General features: G+C 38.4%; 1 protein-coding gene across 5 annotated transcripts in view; it reads right to left on the reverse strand.

The window, feature by feature from the left end:
• LOC115354948 (zinc finger protein OZF-like) overlaps positions 1-18,339 on the reverse strand; it is a 30,796-nt gene extending 12,457 nt beyond the window's left edge. For 3 of the 5 annotated variants that reach the window (XM_030045504.1, XM_030045503.1, XM_030045501.1), the window contains exon 1: positions 17,983-18,339. In XM_030045504.1, coding sequence (XP_029901364.1) covers positions 17,983-18,268 — 286 coding nt within the window. In that variant the 5' untranslated portion in view covers positions 18,269-18,339. The other 2 variants (XM_030045502.1, XM_030045505.1) reach the window with 2 other exon arrangements.
• Positions 18,340-18,568: the final 229 nt, after the last annotated feature.

Here is an 18,568-nt window from a genome sequence, read left to right on the forward strand (position 1 = left end):
GGTTTGCTTCAAACCACAGGACAGAAGAAAGCTTGCTCTTTTCAAATGGAGTGGTACTCCTGAAAAGATTGACTGGCTGTGTGGACCGCCTTTACTGCTTTCCTTGCCTTTTGTACTCAACATGCGTCTGGACTAAAATGGGATATTGTGGCATGAAAAATTTACCAAGAAAGGAAAACCAAGAGATTTTAAAAGAGCTCATAAATGCAACCTGCTTCCTAGCCAAACAGGAGCTGGCATTTTGTGTAAACAAGAGGACAAGCTCTTCTAATCGTGGCAACTATGGAGAACTACAGGGTGTCCTCAAAGTCTCTTTACAATTTCAAAAATCTATTACAAAAGCAATTGATGAGATATGTTAATCAGATTTGTTTTATTAGTGGGGTGGCATAGCTAAACTATCGTTCATATTGTGATAAAAGCACCAAATTTGGTACACTCATAGCTGAATATATGTTGAATGAATCTGGATATTGGGCCACTGCAAATTTTTATTCTGATGACTGTGGCAGCCATTTTTAAAAATGGCCGCCAGTGGTTACTGGCATGGAATGCTTTGCCTACCCTACAGCTGCTGTTTCATGTTTTCAGCACCACAAATATAATTTAGAAATTTTATTATTTTAAAGTGGGAAAAAGCTTTATTACAATGTAACAGAACAGAACATAGCTACATACAACATAGCTACAGCTTTGCTACATACTTGCTACATTCCAAGCTAGCTACATGTTCCAAGCTAACTACCTAGCTTAATTACCTAGTTTTGCTAGCTTGAAAAGTTACCTCTCCACTGTTCCCCCACAATAATTCTTTCTTTTTAGCCTTTATCTATGATGTTCAAAATGTATATATCCAAAAACTAGCATATTTTATTCATAATTATTACAGTTGAAATAAAATGTTTAGGCCTACCTTGATGGACTGTCCACTGCAATGCTTGTCGCAGGAAGCATATTAGTCAGGACCGAAAATTGAAAAAGCCCCTTAGAAAACAACATGGTAGGCATTTTTGAGGAAAAGCACTTTATCTGTTGTTTCTGTATGATTATTTAATGCTCATAATTATTGATTAATTAGCATAATTATTGATTAGTCGCCCAAAGTTAGAAATGGCTGTCAGTTTCCTATTTGTCAATATTCTATATATGATTGTTTGGTATCATTGTAAAGGGGACCTTCTCAGCTTTCATTTAAGCCCATGGGTGTCTCTTTCTGACAAACACAGAGGTCACATGACCTCCTTAAACCATAAATTACACACATTTTCCCACATTTTTCGCCTAAACTATATAGTTTCTTTTATCCCTGTGGGATCAAGGGATATCAAGGACCTAAAAGACAACAACCACAATACCTAATGGACTTTGAGGATTCAGGAAATGTATGATATACCCATACTATTTCTTTGTGAGAGGTTATTGTGAGCCTTAAAATAGCAGTAATCGACTCAGGCCCATTCACCTCCATTCATTCTCCAGCATTACGTAAAAACGACCTCACCAATTGTTTACTGTAGATATAATGATATTATTACTAATACAAATGTAATAATAATCAAAGGCAAGGTAGGCATTTTTCATCAGTTTAATTAATTAGTAAAAATTAACTGAACGTGGCCACTAATTATTACAAATATGGATGATAATGATTGGATCAAAACAGCAGTGCATTACAATTTTTTTGTGATCACATTTTTTCTTTTTCAGTGCATTACATATTCATGCAAAGGCCACTTGACTTTCGGCACTGACAAGATGCAGTGCATGGGTTTGGCATCCAGTTGTGCAGCCACAGGTCACTAGCTCCTCACAGGCATCTGGAACTGCAGGCAGTGACATGAGTTCAGGAACAAGTGCATTGTCCTCCATCTTCCATCCCATATTTTCAGGGGGTGGGAGCACCGGGTACTGCAAGTGGGCCTGCCGCCAGACCAAAGTCTGGAAGTGAACATGCTGGATGTGAAAGTTCAGAGCATCTCTGGTGGGTGGCAGTCTCTCTATGGTCATGCTCTTGACAAACATGCCCAAACGGACTTCAGTGATGTTGTTTGTGTTGACTGCACCATATAATTTGCAGAAGAACACTTCTGCATCCATAATGGTGGAGTCATTAACCTCCGGACCTTCACCAAGCCCATTGAGTAGATCGCTGTGCTGCCTAAACACATTCCAGTAGATCTTGTCAGTGCCGAAAGTCAAGTGACCTTTGCATGAAAATATAATGCACTGAAGAAGAAAAAATGTGATCACAAAAAAATTGTAATGCACTGCTGTTTTGATCCAATCATTATCATCCATATTTGTAATAATTAGTGGCCACGTTCAGTTAATTTTTACTAATTAATTAAATTGATGAAAAATGTCTACCTTGCCTTTGATTATTACATTTGTATTAGTAATAATATCATTATATCTACAGTAAACAATTGGTGAGGTCGTTTTTACGTAATGCTGGAGAATGAATGGAGGTGAATGGGCCTGAGCCAGTTACTGCGATGTTAAGGTTCACAATAACCTCTCACAAAGAAATAGTATGGGTATATCATACTCCTCAAAGTCCATTAGATATTGTGGTTGTTGTCTTTTAGGTCCTTGATATCCCTTGATCCCACAGGGATAAAAGAAACTATATAGTTTAGGCGAAAAATGTGGGATAATGTGTGTAATTTATGGTTTAAGGAGGTCATGTGACCTCTGTGTTTGTCAGAAAGAGACATCCATGGGCTTAAATGAAAGCTGAGAAGGTCCCCTTTACAATGATACCAAACATCATATATAGAATATTGACAAATAGGAAACTGATAGCCATTTCTAACTTTGGGCGACTAATCAATAGCTATGCTAATTAATCAATAATTATGACTAAACGGTAACTTTTACAGCTTCGCATATGGCAGAAATGCATTCTGCATTAAATAATCATACAGAAACAACAGATAAAGTGCTTTTCCTCAAAAATGCCTACCATGTTGTTTCCTAAGGGGCTTTTTCAATTTTCGGTCCTGACTATATGCTAGCTAGCTTGTTGGCTAGCTGGCTTGCAGTGGTGGTTGTGGTGGTGGGGCAGAAAGTGTTTGAGATACTGAGTGTGTATAACTGTATTTTTTCTTAATTTAATGTGTATTTACATTTTTTAAATATTTTAATGAATCATTTTAATATTTTTATTCATTTTAACAAATCAAATGCCTGCTATGGCCACTCAGGGGCGATTTTGTGATGGCCCAATATCCAGATTTGTTTGAAATATATCCACCAACACATCCACCAAATTTTATGCTTTTATCACAAAATTAACGATTGTTGTGATATATTGAGCTAAGCCGCCCCACTATATGTACTCAGTGGTTATCAAAGTTTTTAATCATATTGCATTTGTGTATTTCAGGTACCCTGTTGATGAAATAGGTTCTGTTAAATAAACCCCTAAAAAATGGCTACTCCTCAAGAAAAGGCACAACGTGTATCATGGTTTATTGAAACAAAATCAGATGTACGCAGACTCAGCGAAACTACAGGGTTATGTTAAAGATATTGTGTATCGAACAAAGATACGGGACATCAATGACCTGAAGCAAAAGATCACTGATGCCATTGCCACCATTGATGAGGCTATGCTACAGCGAACATGGCAAGAAATCGATTACTGTCTTGATGTGCTTCGTGCAACTAATGGTGCCCATATAGAGGTGTATTAAATGAGGCAAAAAAAACTTCATTATCTACTCCTCATTTTGTAATAATTTCCACAGATTTGTCAATTAATTTTTACATGCTTTTGCTGAGAAAGATGAAAAGATAATGACTCTCTAATGATGGCTGCTGGATATGATCAGTGGCTGTCAAAAGCATAAACATGCTTTTAAATTATGACCTATGAGGGCATTTTCAATGGAACCGGTGCACTTTTTAGAGTGCTGCAAAACAATGTAATGGACATTGGATATTGTTGTGCGTGAATCCACGACACAACTGGAGTTGTCAAGTACATGAGAGAGGAGTTTGATGCTTTCTATGAGCAATTTGTGGAAGTAAACAAACAGTCAGAGATGAGAGGAAACAAATGTTCTATAACAATCTGGACAATATCAGTGTTCAAATGAAAGCTAGATTTGATCTAATCATTTTGGTGAGCTAGATTTCCTTGGTTTGTTCGATTTGTACAAAATTTAATGAAATGTCACAATATTTTGACGACACCAAACTGCAGAGCCTGTCAAAATATGCTAGGTTCTTTGACTCTGTTAGACTAAAGGATGATCTCATCGGACTGTATAGCTCACAAACGGTGAAAGAATGTAAATCTCCTGAACAGCCTCTTCGCTTTTTGGCCCAGAAGGATCTGATGCAGACTCAGGCGACAAAGTTACTCCAGCTGGTGCTCACTGTACCAGCTACAACAGTGTCCATGGGAAGGTCATTCTCAGCATTGAAAAGACACGAAACATACAGTTGGAATAGGACGACTTTCTTCCCTGGCGAAAAACTCCACTGAGACGGAGATACTTTTAAAAGTAAAAGAAGATACAGAGGACTTACAACAGAGATTTTCGTCCAAGGATAGGCACATGGACTTCATTTACAAGTAAACGTTAGACCATAAAAAACGTTTTTCAATTTTATCAAAAGTGGGAAATTGTTTTTTTTTTTTTTGGACATCAGTCTATACTTTCATTTGTATTGAATGAGTATGAATTGTGGAATTGCCAACAAAATTTAGAACACAGGGAGGGTGCAGAGCAAATACGCTCTCTCTGTGCCACTATAGATGTAACATTCTTTCTTGGCCAAGAATGTTACCTGTGTGTGTGTAAAGAATGCTAATATGAAACATAACCAGTAGTCAATGAGCATGCTGCCGACTGGATGGTGAATAAGCTACTCTGTTGGGTTCATATATTTGTAAATCTGACTCTGAAAGAGTCAGTGCCTCACCAGCCATGAACCTCGCTGCACATCACTGCTTCAAACATGATTAACAGAGCACAGGTCTCTCACACCATTTCTTTTGGTATTCCACAACAAAAGCCCTGAGCCATGAAATATAATTTTAATGCAAAACATTTGCTCTTTCACATGACAATTTGCATAAAATGGACACTCCAACACGGGAAAACTACATGCTTTGTGCCCTGCGCAGTTACATGCACAAAACATTCTAACAATTAGCAAGGTACATCTAATGTTAAAAATACAGACTTACAATTATGTTCACAAGTATTTGGACAGTGACACAATGTTCATAATTTTGCCCTTGTACACCACCACAGTGGACTTGAAATGCAGTAATGAAGAGTAAAGAGGTGACTGAAGTGCAGAATTTCAGCTTTAACTTAAGAGGATGAACAAAAATATGGCAATAAACTTTTAGGAATTACAGCCAGTTAAACATTGTCACCCCGTTTTCAGCGTCTCAAAAGTAATTGGACACTTGACTAAAAGCAGTTTCATGGTGTGGTGGTGTGGCCTTTTCCCTTGTTATTCCATGACAAATTAAGAAAATAAAAGGTCTGGAGTTCCTTCCAAGTGTTTGCATTTGCATTTGGTAGCCGTTTATCTGAACCTTCAACATGCCATCCAAAGAGGTGTCTATGCAGATGATTTTCATTACCTATGTTGTCATTGAATTTTAAATATATTTTCAAGTCAAATTTTTTATTCACAAATTTCAAAGCCTCAATTTTCCTTTGAATTCTAGTTTGAATTTTTTTTCTTTTGTTTTTGGCTTTTGTATTACATTTTTAGGGTTTTCAATTTTGAAATCAAACATTAGAATGCCCTGATATTTCTTGAGTGACACTGTGGTCTATAAGTGTCACAGTATGAAGTGAAATTGGTCTGTGGAAACTGAATGTTTCCTTTAAATTCCAGTCTAAAACAAGTTTTGAATATTTTGAATATTTTATAAAAATTAAATATTTTATTTATGATATTTATTGACATTTTCAAAAAATGCCCTGATATTGCCTGAGTAACAGTGTGGGGTGGTCTGCTGTCTGAAGTGAAATTGTTCTCTGGAAACAGGAAATTTCTCAATGACATTTGACAGACTCAATTTTCTCTGAAATACACAGTAGTTAGTTTTTACAAGTTACATTTCAAATTTACTTTTGGTAAATGCTTTTATCCAAAGCAACATATATGCGACATTTTTATACAATAACAAGCAAAGATCTATTCAGAGAGGACAACGACATCAAGTGCCATAAAGCTCTGGTTCTGGTCCAAAGGACAAAGGATTCACAAGGTAGTGCAAAGAGCAAATGCAAAGATTGCATGAACAGCATAGATAGAGGCAGATTTTTTTTTTCTTTTTCTTGGGACTACACCATCCGTTTAAACAATGGTTGCTGTTTGACTAACATGAATCCAGTATCCATGATTGGGACAGAAACATCTAACCACAACCTTACTGCTAGCTATGGAAGGAGAGATTAACTCATCTCCTGGCTGTAGCCCTTTGTCACAGTCTATTATTAAAGTTTTTGAAAACTCAAATCACAGTCAAATATGTCTACAGATTGTCCAATTGAAAAAAATTGCTGCAAGATGTGTTTTCTATGTTTCATTTTTAGCATTTACTAAATGCATATTCCTTTATTACTTCCACTGATGCAAGTGGGTCCCTAATAAAATTTGTATTGTGTAGTAATTTGTGTAGTGTTGAACATAAATAATCTGATTCCGCAGTGCGGGAATGAACTGTTCTGGGATCCTGTAGCTCTTCTGCCAGACTGTGGCATCTTTTGCCAGGTGAATCTTGTGTTGGACCAGAGATGTGAAACATGGTGCCTCTCTGAAGAGCTCTGGATCAAGTAGGGGTTTGATCTCTGCCTGCTGGGCAGCAGACAGATGTGACAGGTCCACTGTTGATGGGCTCTGATGTAGTGGTGGTCAGAAAGAACTTCTCATTTGTGTCCTCATCCTGGACAGCACGCACCTATCAGCTACTAGCACACTCTCTGGACGAACCTGGAACTCTTTGAGCAAACTGACATGAAAAGTCTGGTACCTTTCAGTTTGTCTGGCATATATAGTTCATATGTAACCGTACACACTCATTTAGTGACTTCGTAAGGTTCCTGCCATTTTGCAAGCAACTTACTGTTACTGGTTGGTTGCAGTAAGAGTACTTTTCGGCCTGGATTGAAGACTCTCTCTCTGGCCTTCCAATCATACCAGGCTTTCTGGTTTTGTTGAGCAGACCTCATGTTTTCATGTGCAAGCGCTGTCATCTCCTCCAGTCTTTCCCTCATTTTGACCAAATAGATCACTACATTTTCTCCTCCTAGTTTTGGACTTTCCTGGTAGTCTTTCAAAGATCCAATGGCCCTCTCACCTGGCAACCACACAACAGTTCAAAGGGCAAAAACCCAGTTGATGCAGGTATGACAGTCACTGGTCCCAGTCAGCACCTGTATGGGAGACAAACTTACGCAGCATGTTTTTCAGTGTCTGGTTGTAGCACTCCACCAGCCAGTCCGCCTGGGGGTGGTAAGGGGTGGTCTTAATGACCTTCACTCCTAACACTTGGTATACCTGCACTTTTTTCCAGTGGCCCTACAATGTCCATGCCTATTCTCTCAAAAGATGTATCTATGATTGACAAAGACAGCAGTTGTGCACATGCTACTCCCTTTGCGGAGGTAAGTTGACATGTTTCACAAGACTTGGGTATACATTCCTGGCCGAACAAACCGACTTGGAATCCAGCTTATTCTGGATCCATCCTCACACCACTTTTTCCTTTGTGACCAAACTAGACAAAATTACCACCTGAAAGCATTCTCATGGTGACCATTGAGATAAGGATTGGTACTGTTCGGCCTGCCTCACTCGCTGTGTCTACCCTGGTTGGTCTTGGAACTGAATACAGAAGAGAAGACTTGGTGTGGTTAAGGGCTGGGCAAAACTGTTTGGTGTGGCCTAAACCTTTGCAATGGCAGCACCAGACTTCCTGCTTGGAGGATCTAGGTTGAGGCTTTTTAGCATGGCTTGGAGCTTGGGGAGTCAACTGCCTATTGGTGGAAAAACCTCTATCCTGTGGCTGACCAGTTCACCCCCGTGGACTTACTTGAGTGGGCTTGGTGCTTTCCCCCATCCAAAGTTGATGTTTCGGCTCCCGGTCCTTGCTGATGTGAAGACCTCTGCCAGGCGAGCTGCTTCCTCTGCTGTCTTGGGGTCATGCTTTCTGATCCAGATTTCCAGCTCTGGATGGACCATCCTCAGGAACTGCTAAAGGATAATAGTCTCTGATATTTCTGCCACAGTTGTGCCTTTTCTTGAAAGCCGAGCTTTCCAGAAACCAAATGAATAGCCCATCCATTTTGGGGGCCAGCGACATACATGGGACATTCTCTCAAATGGTCAGGAAATGTTTGATGTCACCCTCAAGCCTTGACTCATCTGGCTGGTCATCTTATCTCATTATCATCATTATCGTTGTCATCATGGTCACCATCATCACCATCCCTTTCCTGGGGCTGGCCTTCCTCCTGTGTCTCAAATGCTTGTCTGTATTAATCTCTCATTGTGTTTACTTGCTGTTGTATTTGTAAAAACTGATGCTGCATACTTTTTCATTGCTGCTCTTGACAAGAGGACTCTTTCTCCATCTGTGGATCTCTCACTGCTTAAGATCAAATGAGGGATTTTACACGATCTGCCAGCTCCTCCAGCGTCTCCTCTGCTTTATGCTCTGCAGTGGCGCTTTGGTCAGCTGATGAGCAAGCTCCCTCATCTGGCTCCTCTTGTACATTTTTCTTTCCACCTAACATTAACCAGTACAGTTGATACATTATTTCATGCTAAGTTATCATAGATAAGTAAGATAGAATATAATTTCACAGCTACTATTTACAATTATTTATATACACTATTATCCTCCAAAAAATAAACAAATGAAACAAATGAACTTGTACCACACAAGATTCTTTGGCAAAACAACTTGGAACCGACACAGGACAGGTAAGTGTTCAAACAGACAGCTCACAATGTTTTTACTCAGTAATGCACTTACAAATTTCTTCTATGATACTGCTGAACTTAAGAGTCTGCACATAGTGTAGAATTTAGCAACTTACTTGTAACACTGTTCGACAATTATGAACAAACATCCCCACAAGTGCGGTGTTGGAGACTAATTCAATTTCACTTCTTTCAAGCGGAGCCAAGCACTGACTGGTTTTACACTGTTAAATACACACGCTATAAATTATTCAATAAATAGAAACAATAAATTGTCTGTATAAAATGTGCAAATATTCTGTGCAAACAACAAAGTGCAAATATCACCACTCAAGTGCAAAGTACCATTATTAAAGTGCATAGTTGTTTGTTTAAAGTGCAATTTATACAAAACCAAGTTGTGTAAGTAATGGACAACTGGTAAGTATTGTATAGAACACAAGTGTATTCAGGTTGCTCCCTTTCAGCCTAGTTCTAGTTTGTGTTATTCATGTATGCAAGAAATAAAACAGATGACGACGCAGATGACCATGCACCCAGAGCCGAGTTCTGCTCAAGGTTTCTATTTTTCTTGCCACTGCCGCTTGGTGCTTGTACTTGAGGGAGATTTTAATCCATGGATTTGGCCAATATCTGTTAGGTTTCTGAAAAAGACCTTGACATAACTTTTGTTATTATTTGACATACAAATAAAATTGAATTGAACTGAGCTGAATAATTACATGAGAGAAGCACAAACTAGAGTTACTTTCACACTAAGTTAAGAGCCAATTTAGAAAACGAAGATAGACAGATAATCTGAAGCAAAAGTGTAATTATATTATGCAGCATTTGTATTAATAATTAAAGCACTAATAAGAAAAGAAATAAGGAGCTGTAAGACAACTGGCTGCATAAACCCTGTTTATTTTTTTAATATTCATCATTTGTATCATTTGTTTACCTAGGCTGAGCATAGACGTAGGGCAGAGGATGACACCCATTCCAGCTCAAGCTTGAATTATATTCAGTGCCAAGTCAGTGCCAAATACATTCTCACCATCCTCAGAAGACAAAATATTTAACAGTACAAATTTTTTTTGAACACACAGATGGCACAGATAGAAAAAGGCTCACATACTGTGAAGAACCATGTACTATATTGGGCAGTATGTTTAGCATTTGAAAGGATAGCACATGAAAGGAGAAACATGCATAGAGTTTATGCTGAGGCATACTTTCTGAGGGCTTTTAAACCAAATATAGCCAGTGGTGTTGTGTGCTCTCAGGTTACTGTTTTCCACTGTCCAGGCAGCAAGACATCTGTGGTGTGTCCTCCATCTCTGTGAGTATTGCAGCTAAACTAGACTCCTATGCTGTCCAGGGCTGTTTTTCAGTCCCAGTCCGCAATGGTGGTTCTACCTATGTTGGCGCCCTAGGTGAAATTACTCCCTTGCGCCCTTCCATGATACTACTCCTACCCTGTATTTGAATTTTAAAGTATTTGCAGCAAATTCTTCACTGACAGAATGTTGGATCAGGCTGGTAATTTGTTGAAAATTTCTATAGGTCATACATATGTAAATTTTGCACTGCACAAAGATCAAATTTTCAGACTAAAGTTATAAGTGGAGTCTTTACTATGAGAACCAAAAACATTCACACAGATCATCGAAGAATCCTTGAAAACAAATTTCCCATTAATTAAGGTATGACATCAAAGTATACTTTGTATTTTGCCTCTCATATTTTGAAGTTACCACTACCATTCCTCCAGATATTGCACACAATCTTTTTGAAGGAACTGTTCCTTTTGACCTTGCTCGAGCAGTGTATTAATCAAAGAAGTATTTCAAATTATTTACACTGAATAAAGTATTGTCATCTTTCAAGTTTAAGTAGGCTGACAAAACTAATTAACTTCATCCTGTGGCTCTGTTTTGGATTAAAAAAAACTTCCTGCCAGAAACACCCATGAGAACTGGAGTCTAATCAGTCATTTTGCCTTTGTTGATTGGACAGAGAGTCCAGCTTGGCCAACCTGAAGGACATTATTGATCTTGTTGTCAGCCCCATTCACATGGAGGACTCCATTGCATATGTTGATTTTAAGATCTCTGAGCAAAGAATTAGATTTTAGGATTTTTTCCAGACTGTGACTTTAAACCAAAAAACACTTCTTGGAACACACTTGATCCATCATTTTGGTCCATTAGTTGTCCTATTAGGTGGCTGCATTTATGAAAAAAAGCACCTAACCCTAAAAAAATTACAACAAAGGGTTTTTCAACTGATTTTTGTAGTATTAGGTGACCTTAATGACATACTAAAAGTCTACCAAAATCTGACCACTAGAAAGGCCTAATTTTCGAGATGGCGTCCAAAATGGTCAAAAATTCCGTAAAATACCACAACTCCTTCATTATTTATCCTAGATAAGAATTTTTTGTGTCTAACCCTATGTTTTGGGGGTCAAGAAATCCATTTAACTTGTCCAAATTGCAATAATATAATGACATTATTGTGAAATGTAATATTTCTCATGAGATGCTATTAAAACCCTCTGAAATGGTCACCCATTTCAAGTCAAACAAGTTAATTGATAAATATAAATACCATCTAGTTATTTTTTTGGTGGAACAAGGCTTCATGATATCCTCAAAAACAGCTAAACACAAAAAAATTGTCAACATTTTTAGCAGCTCAGAAGGTGGCAACTCAAATTTGGCTCAAACAAGTCACCCCAGTACCTCATGGTACTGATGAATTTAATGCTTACTGGTATCAAAAGAAATCTCCTGAAAGCTTCCACAGGATGTGAATTGTAAGTAAAATCACCAATACTGGACATTAAAGCACATGGAAAGAAGAAAAATGCCCAGTTACGTTGTAAGTTTTTCTTCACTTTTAACATAAATATCCTTATAAACAATTGTTTTAATTTATAATTGCACGAGTAATCATTTCACTATGCCCATTGGATACCTAGATCATCAAAAGAATAGAATAGAATAGAATAAGACTTTATTAATCCCCCAGAGGGTAAATTCAAGTTGTCACAGCGGCAAAAGTAACAGATACATACAAGACACACCATATACAGACCGGACACACAATCACAGTAGCGCTGTGCATGATAATAAATCATGGGGTTAGGCACCAAAATTACTTGTGTACGATGAATAATGAAAGAGTAATGGTAATTTTAATGAACTGGCGGCGGCCATCTTGAAATTAGGCCTTTCTCATGGTCAGATTTTGGTAGACTTTTAGTATGTCATTAAGGTCACCTAATACCACAATAATCAGCTGAAAAACCTTTTGTTGTAATTTTTTTAGGGTCAAACCATATTTGCAGCCGTCTATACGGACGATGCCATGTTGAGGCAAAGCATGGATTTTTTTAAAGAGTTGTAAGGAATATCATATGCTCCTTTCCTTTTCAGAGAGACAGTGTCAGACTGCACATCATTTGCATGCATGTAGCTTTACCAGACCTCCAATGAAAGTGACAAATGTTTCCACTGTTCATAACAGTTTTCATAACAAAAAATCTCAAAGATCTGAGACAGAAGGGTCATTACATGTCATTTCACCAAATTTTCAGGACATCCCACACACTTGGGTCTCAAAAAATACTGAAAAATTCACCAGTTGTTCCTTATTTATCCAATAGAGACACTGTAAATTTTTAGTTTGCTCGGATGGATACTTTTTGAGATATGGCCAATTTAGTGAGGGGCGTGTGTGTCGATTTTGGTGAGATTTTTGCGTGTCCTTATTTTTCCTCCATTTTCAGGTGTCAATATCTCAGGAACTACACCACATAGGAAACTGAAATTTGGTACAATATGACACCTCAACCTACTCTCTCAGAATATACAAAATATATACAGAATATAGACCATTTTGGTGTGATTATCTTCAAAATTGAAAAAATAAAGAATGGGCACTTTACTGCACGGTAAAGTGCCCATTCTGTGTGACATTTTACAATTTTTCAATTTTGAAGATAATCACACCAAAATGGTTTCAATTTGTAAAGTAGTCAGTTTTATGCATATTTTATGTATGGTGAAATTCAGAGTGGGTACTTTACTGTGGAAATTTGGAAGCGAAAACCCAAACTGTATGAATGTGCAGCTTAAGAGATTTGGTAAAAAGTTCATGAAAATGTTGATGTTTTGACAAATAAATGCATTTCTGGTGCAATGGTCATTGTATTTTAGGTTAATAATGACCAAATAACAAACTCTAAATGAATATAAGACACAAACGCAAGCTACAATGGTCTGATATTGAGGAATTTCAATATTTGCGAGAGGTGAAATAGCCCCATGTTTGAGATAACAAAAAAAAAAAAACAACTTACATAAAGGAAAAAATGTTTTATATCCCAAGAAAGAGCAAGCTTTGAACTTTAAATTAAAACAGAGATCAGATTTTTTAAGATATTCCCACATGCAGTTATGGGCCAATGAAAATCTGACATGAAAATTTTTTGGGGATTTGGAGAAGCTGCCATCCAGAAACCGATGCATATATCTGACTAACCATTAATACTTTGAACAGGCCATGTATGTATCTCAAAGCTCTGAAAAAAAAGAAAAAAAAAGAAAATCAAGAAGCTGGGGCATATACAAAGTTGTTTTCTGAAGGCCCAAACATGGTCAATCACAAAACCCATGTAATTTTTTTTTCCATTTTTGAGGTGCTGGCATGCCTAAAAGTTATGATGTATGACAGATGTTGTTGTATATTCTGAGAGAGTTGGTAGAGATGTATTATCGTACCAAATTTCAGTTTCCTATGTGGTGTAGTTTCTGAGATATTGACACCTGAAAATGGAGGAAAAAATAAGGACGCGCGAAAATCGCACCAAAATCGACACATATGCCCCTCAATAAATTGGCCGTAGCTCAAAAAGTATCCATCCGAGCAAACTAAAATTTTACAGTGTGCATATTGGATAAATAAGGAACAACTGTCATTTTTCAGAATTTTTTGAGACCCAAGTGTGTGGGCCATTCGGTGAAATGACGTGGAATGACCCAGAAGTCTTAACATATGGACTCAGTGTGCTTAGCCAAAAGTGTGGCATATAATGGACTAAACTACAAATGTGGGAAGTTCACTGGGGGACTGCCAGAGTTTAGTGAAATCATCCAAATAGTGATATTACAGGGCAAGTTAATCTGCATTGTAAAGAAGCTCAATGGTTGGTATATCGAACACTGTAGTGCTTATGATCTTAATATATCGAGAGGGGTCTAGCTGCAGACCTCCAGCGTGAGGCATCTTCCGGTGCAGGCTCTCGTCTCAGGCCAACCTCCAGCGTGAGAGCAGGAAATAACACACTTTTTTCACACCTCCTGAGGGAGTCCAGCATTGTGGCCAACCACCGAGAAGAAGGAGACTCCGATATTGTCGTGCACGACCGACAGTTGTGACAGTAAGTGAAAGTCCAAAACATGACGATAGACAAGTTATGTTTGCAGCTGAACTAGCGGCCATCTGCACTCAAACTACCCAATACATTACATACATTTTATTGCATGTTTACAGTTAAACATGTTAACTGTGTTAACTTAGGGTCGGAAGTTGGGCGGTAGCGACAATTTGTTTGAAATAATTTATTTGAGACATAGCCTAACGTTGGGCGGCACGGTGGTGCAGTGGTTAGCACTGTCACCTCACAGTGAGAAGGTCCTGGGTTCGATTCCCACCCAAGGTCCTTTCTGTGTGGAGTTTGCATGTTCTCCCTGTATCTGCGTGGGTTTCCTCCCACCATCCAAAGACATGCAGGTCAGGTGAATTGGAGAAGCTAAATTGCCCCTAGGTATGACTGTGTGTGTGAATGTCAGTGTTTGTCTGTCTGCCCTGCGATGGACTGGCGACCTGTCCAGGGTGTTTCCTTGCCTTCGCCCTATGAGCGCTGGGATAGGCTCCAGCACCCCCCGCAACCCTAGTGAGGATAAGCAGTTTAGAAGATGAATGAATGAATAGCCTAATGTTGATCAAAACACGACTTTCATTGATTTGAAGGCTAAATTACATCTAGCATCAACAAGTCCCGGGTCAGTTCTCCGCTGTTTTGCGTACATTATAGCTAACCATTGATAAATCAAATAGTGGGTCGATGGATTATCCTATGACTGTTACGATGTTTGTATTTGTGTAGTGTTATCTGTCCTAAACGAGGTAATGGCCTACGTTTTACGAGGCGTGTTTGTGCCGCGGTGATACTGAGACGTCACTTTTCACTCTCCAAAGTTAACGTCACATGCAGTATCTAACATCACAATTAGTCCACAGCTGTTTATATTAACCCTCCTGTCGTGTTCACCTCTTGCCCCTTACTTTAGTGTCTCCGTTCAAATTTGACCGGTCTGTTAAACTTCTCTTAAAATTAACACAAAAACCATTAATCACCCCCAAGTTTTTATTTAACACTTTTTTTCTCTGTCTTTTTCATAGGACAAAGTGGGGGCCAGGGTACTTCATCACTGCAAAAAGGCCGCAGAGTCGGACAAAACAAACCAACACTTGTTGGCACCCTCTTATCTGTCTGAGCTCCTCCATCTCCACACCCCCTCCAGAGCCCTGCGGTCAGCTGACCAACTGCTCTTGGTGGTACCTAGGTCCCGACAAAAGACCCGAGGAGATAGCGCGTTCTCGGTTGCAGTCCCCAGGCTCTGGAACTGCCTCCCCATCCACATCAGAGCAGCCCAGAGCCTGGAAATGTTTAAATCCCTGCTCAAAACCCACCTCTTCTCACTTGCATTTCCTTCCGCATAGATCTGCCCCAAGTTTATTCCCTTAACTTTCTCTGTATTTTATTCTGGTTCTTTCAATGCACTTTTTTTTTCTTTGTTGTTGTTTTACCTATGCCTGCACTTTTGTTTTTACTGTGAAGCACTTATCCGTGCCTGTACACCTGTTTTTTAATGTGCACTTATTTTTACTGTGAAGCACTTTGGTTCAGCTTAGCTGTTGTAAATGTGCTATAGAAATAAACATGACTTGACTTGACTTGACTTGACTTGTTTTTGGCCAAGGTTTCCCTGTGTCATCACTGTGGGAGAGGAAGAACTGGAAGAGGTTGTGAGGCAGTACAGAGGGCTTTGGGATGAAAAAGAACGTTGCTACCTCGATGACCAGGAGACAGAAGCAATCCTTGACCATTTCAAATTTAAATTAGAAAAAAACTGAAGATATAGGTCGTTTGTGAGGAGATTGCTGGCAACATGACCTACACTGAATGTGAAATGAAGGAGTAGGCTAATAAGGATGGGTTGTGATAATGGATTTAAGGCTAACAATGTTTAATAAAAGGCTGAATAGAACCAAGTGATTTGGTGTCCCTGTATCCTGTTTTCCTTATTGCTTTAATTGTATTATATTTCCATTTTGTATATAAAGTATGTAGTTATTACATATTAATTTATTTACTTTAATTATACCATGAAGATCACAGGTGACTTAGTGCATTTCAAGAAAATGACTGCAGTTTTATCTTTTCCTCTCTCTAAATGCTGACAATTTTATATTTAAGCATAGTTGAAAATCTGATTGGTGCCAATATTCTTAAGATCTTCAGGTGTACAGTGTATCATTGAAGACATTTAATACAATAGAAATTTGAAAAAATAAGGCACTCACCTTAAATAAATGTTATACATGAGCAGTTAAGTTGCTGAACAAATGTGCATAGATTTCTGTTTTCATGTAACTAGTCTTCAGAGGGACTCCAGGTTGACTGTATGTGGTATCTGTTATGCCTTTATGCTATGGCATCTGAATACATGTTGTTTCTTCGATTAAAGGTTAGGTTTTTCTTAGGATAAAAGTTTACAAATAGATGCAGCAGGTTAAAGGTTTATTTGAAATTTCTTGTACGTGCACCTGCAGTTTACCCCATTGGAGGACTAATATTTGATGTTACTGGTATAATTGTGGTAAATGCCACAAATAGAAGGTAGACAACATCAAAAGTGCTTTATATTTAAGAAACTGATGTCTTTCACGTCTCAAAGTTTACTAATATAAATCAGTGACGAAGTTTTCTCTTACAAAATCGATAACTTGGTTTTATTTTGGAGTTTATTGAGCTCACTTCCGGTCCCAACCGGCCTCACGCTGGAGGTTGGCTTGAGACGGGAGCCTGCACCGGAAGACGCCTCACACTGGAGGTCTGCAGCTAGATCGTCTTGGAGAGGAATATATCACTAGACAAGGAAGTGAAACTTATTGACTAAACTTACTGAGTCACAAGAACTAGCCTACATGATACATACCCACTAGCAGACTACAAAATTGTAGGGATGCGTCTTGTCACACTGAAAAGATATATCCATGTTTAAAGGGTCAAGCCTCTGAATGTGATAAGTTATTTTATTAACAGTTTTTTTTTTTTACCTTTGTTTTTATTTATATGTACATACATGTATGTGTAGGTTCTATACATGTGTATATATGAAGAGTTCATTTGCAAAAACAGATATCTCCATTTCAATTTATTAAACCTTTTTAAACTTTTTTGATTTTTTTTTTAAATTTACTTTATATTTATTTCTATTTTTTATATGTTTATTTAGTCTCGCATAATGTTTATTATCTTAAATCATGCTTTGTGTGTGTGTATGTGTGTGTGTGTGTGTGTGTACTCCAAGCAGTATCAGTGAAAAAGGTGTATTCATTTTAAGAATGGCTTTTATCTGTTTTTGCAAATGAACTCTTCATATATTTTATATTGTAAATTGTACTAATGTACTGTCTCTTCTATTTTCTGCTCTTTGTACACATGGCGTCCATGTGAAAAAGATTAACATTGTATAAATGTTAAACAATGTTATACCTGTATAAATTAAGATTAAATAGAAAGAAAAATGGAAATAAATAAATAATAATAATAACAACTTGCCCGTGGTATTTTGTAAGCCTCTACGGTGCAAAAAAAAAAAAAACCTCATAGGGGAGTATGATACAAAAGCCCATTTTAATAACCACCTCAGAGGACATTGCGGACTGACTAACCTGCCCTGTGCAGCTTGACTTCGGGGTTCAGAACGATGTTGAGCAGGTTCCTCTGGCGGCACATCTCTTTCTCTGACTGGTGAACTTTGTCCTCATATTCCGCTACGGTTTTCTCAAACAGCCCTAAAATCTCCTCCGCAGCCGCAGTTAGCCGCTGGTTGAGCAGCGTTCTGAGGTCCGGGATTTCAGCTATTTCTTTTCTGGTTTCCAGAAACAGCAGAAAGTCTTCAGCAGCAGCGGTGATCCGCTCATGTACCGACACCCTGAGCAGCTGCACGGCACACATTTTCCTGCTTTCTGCGCACTTTCGACTGCCCTCGGACTAAAACAAAAAGCGACCGGGAAAGTAAACACTTCAACGCCACACACAGCATGAAACACAGCCACCGACTTCCGGGTCGACGTGGCTCATGTTTGAGTGAAGCGGAAAATGCAGAGTGCGCCTCCTACCGTATTGGAGCGGGGAAGACAAGAGAAACAGACAAACCACAGACTGTGTCAAAAGCTTGGTATAAAAGAGTTCGTCTTCAAGTTCAAGTTCATTTTTTTGTCATTCAACCATACATGGATACACACATAAAGGTGA

This window comes from Myripristis murdjan, chromosome 23 (assembly GCF_902150065.1).
Source record: "Myripristis murdjan chromosome 23, fMyrMur1.1, whole genome shotgun sequence".
NCBI lineage: Eukaryota > Metazoa > Chordata > Actinopteri > Holocentriformes > Holocentridae > Myripristis > Myripristis murdjan.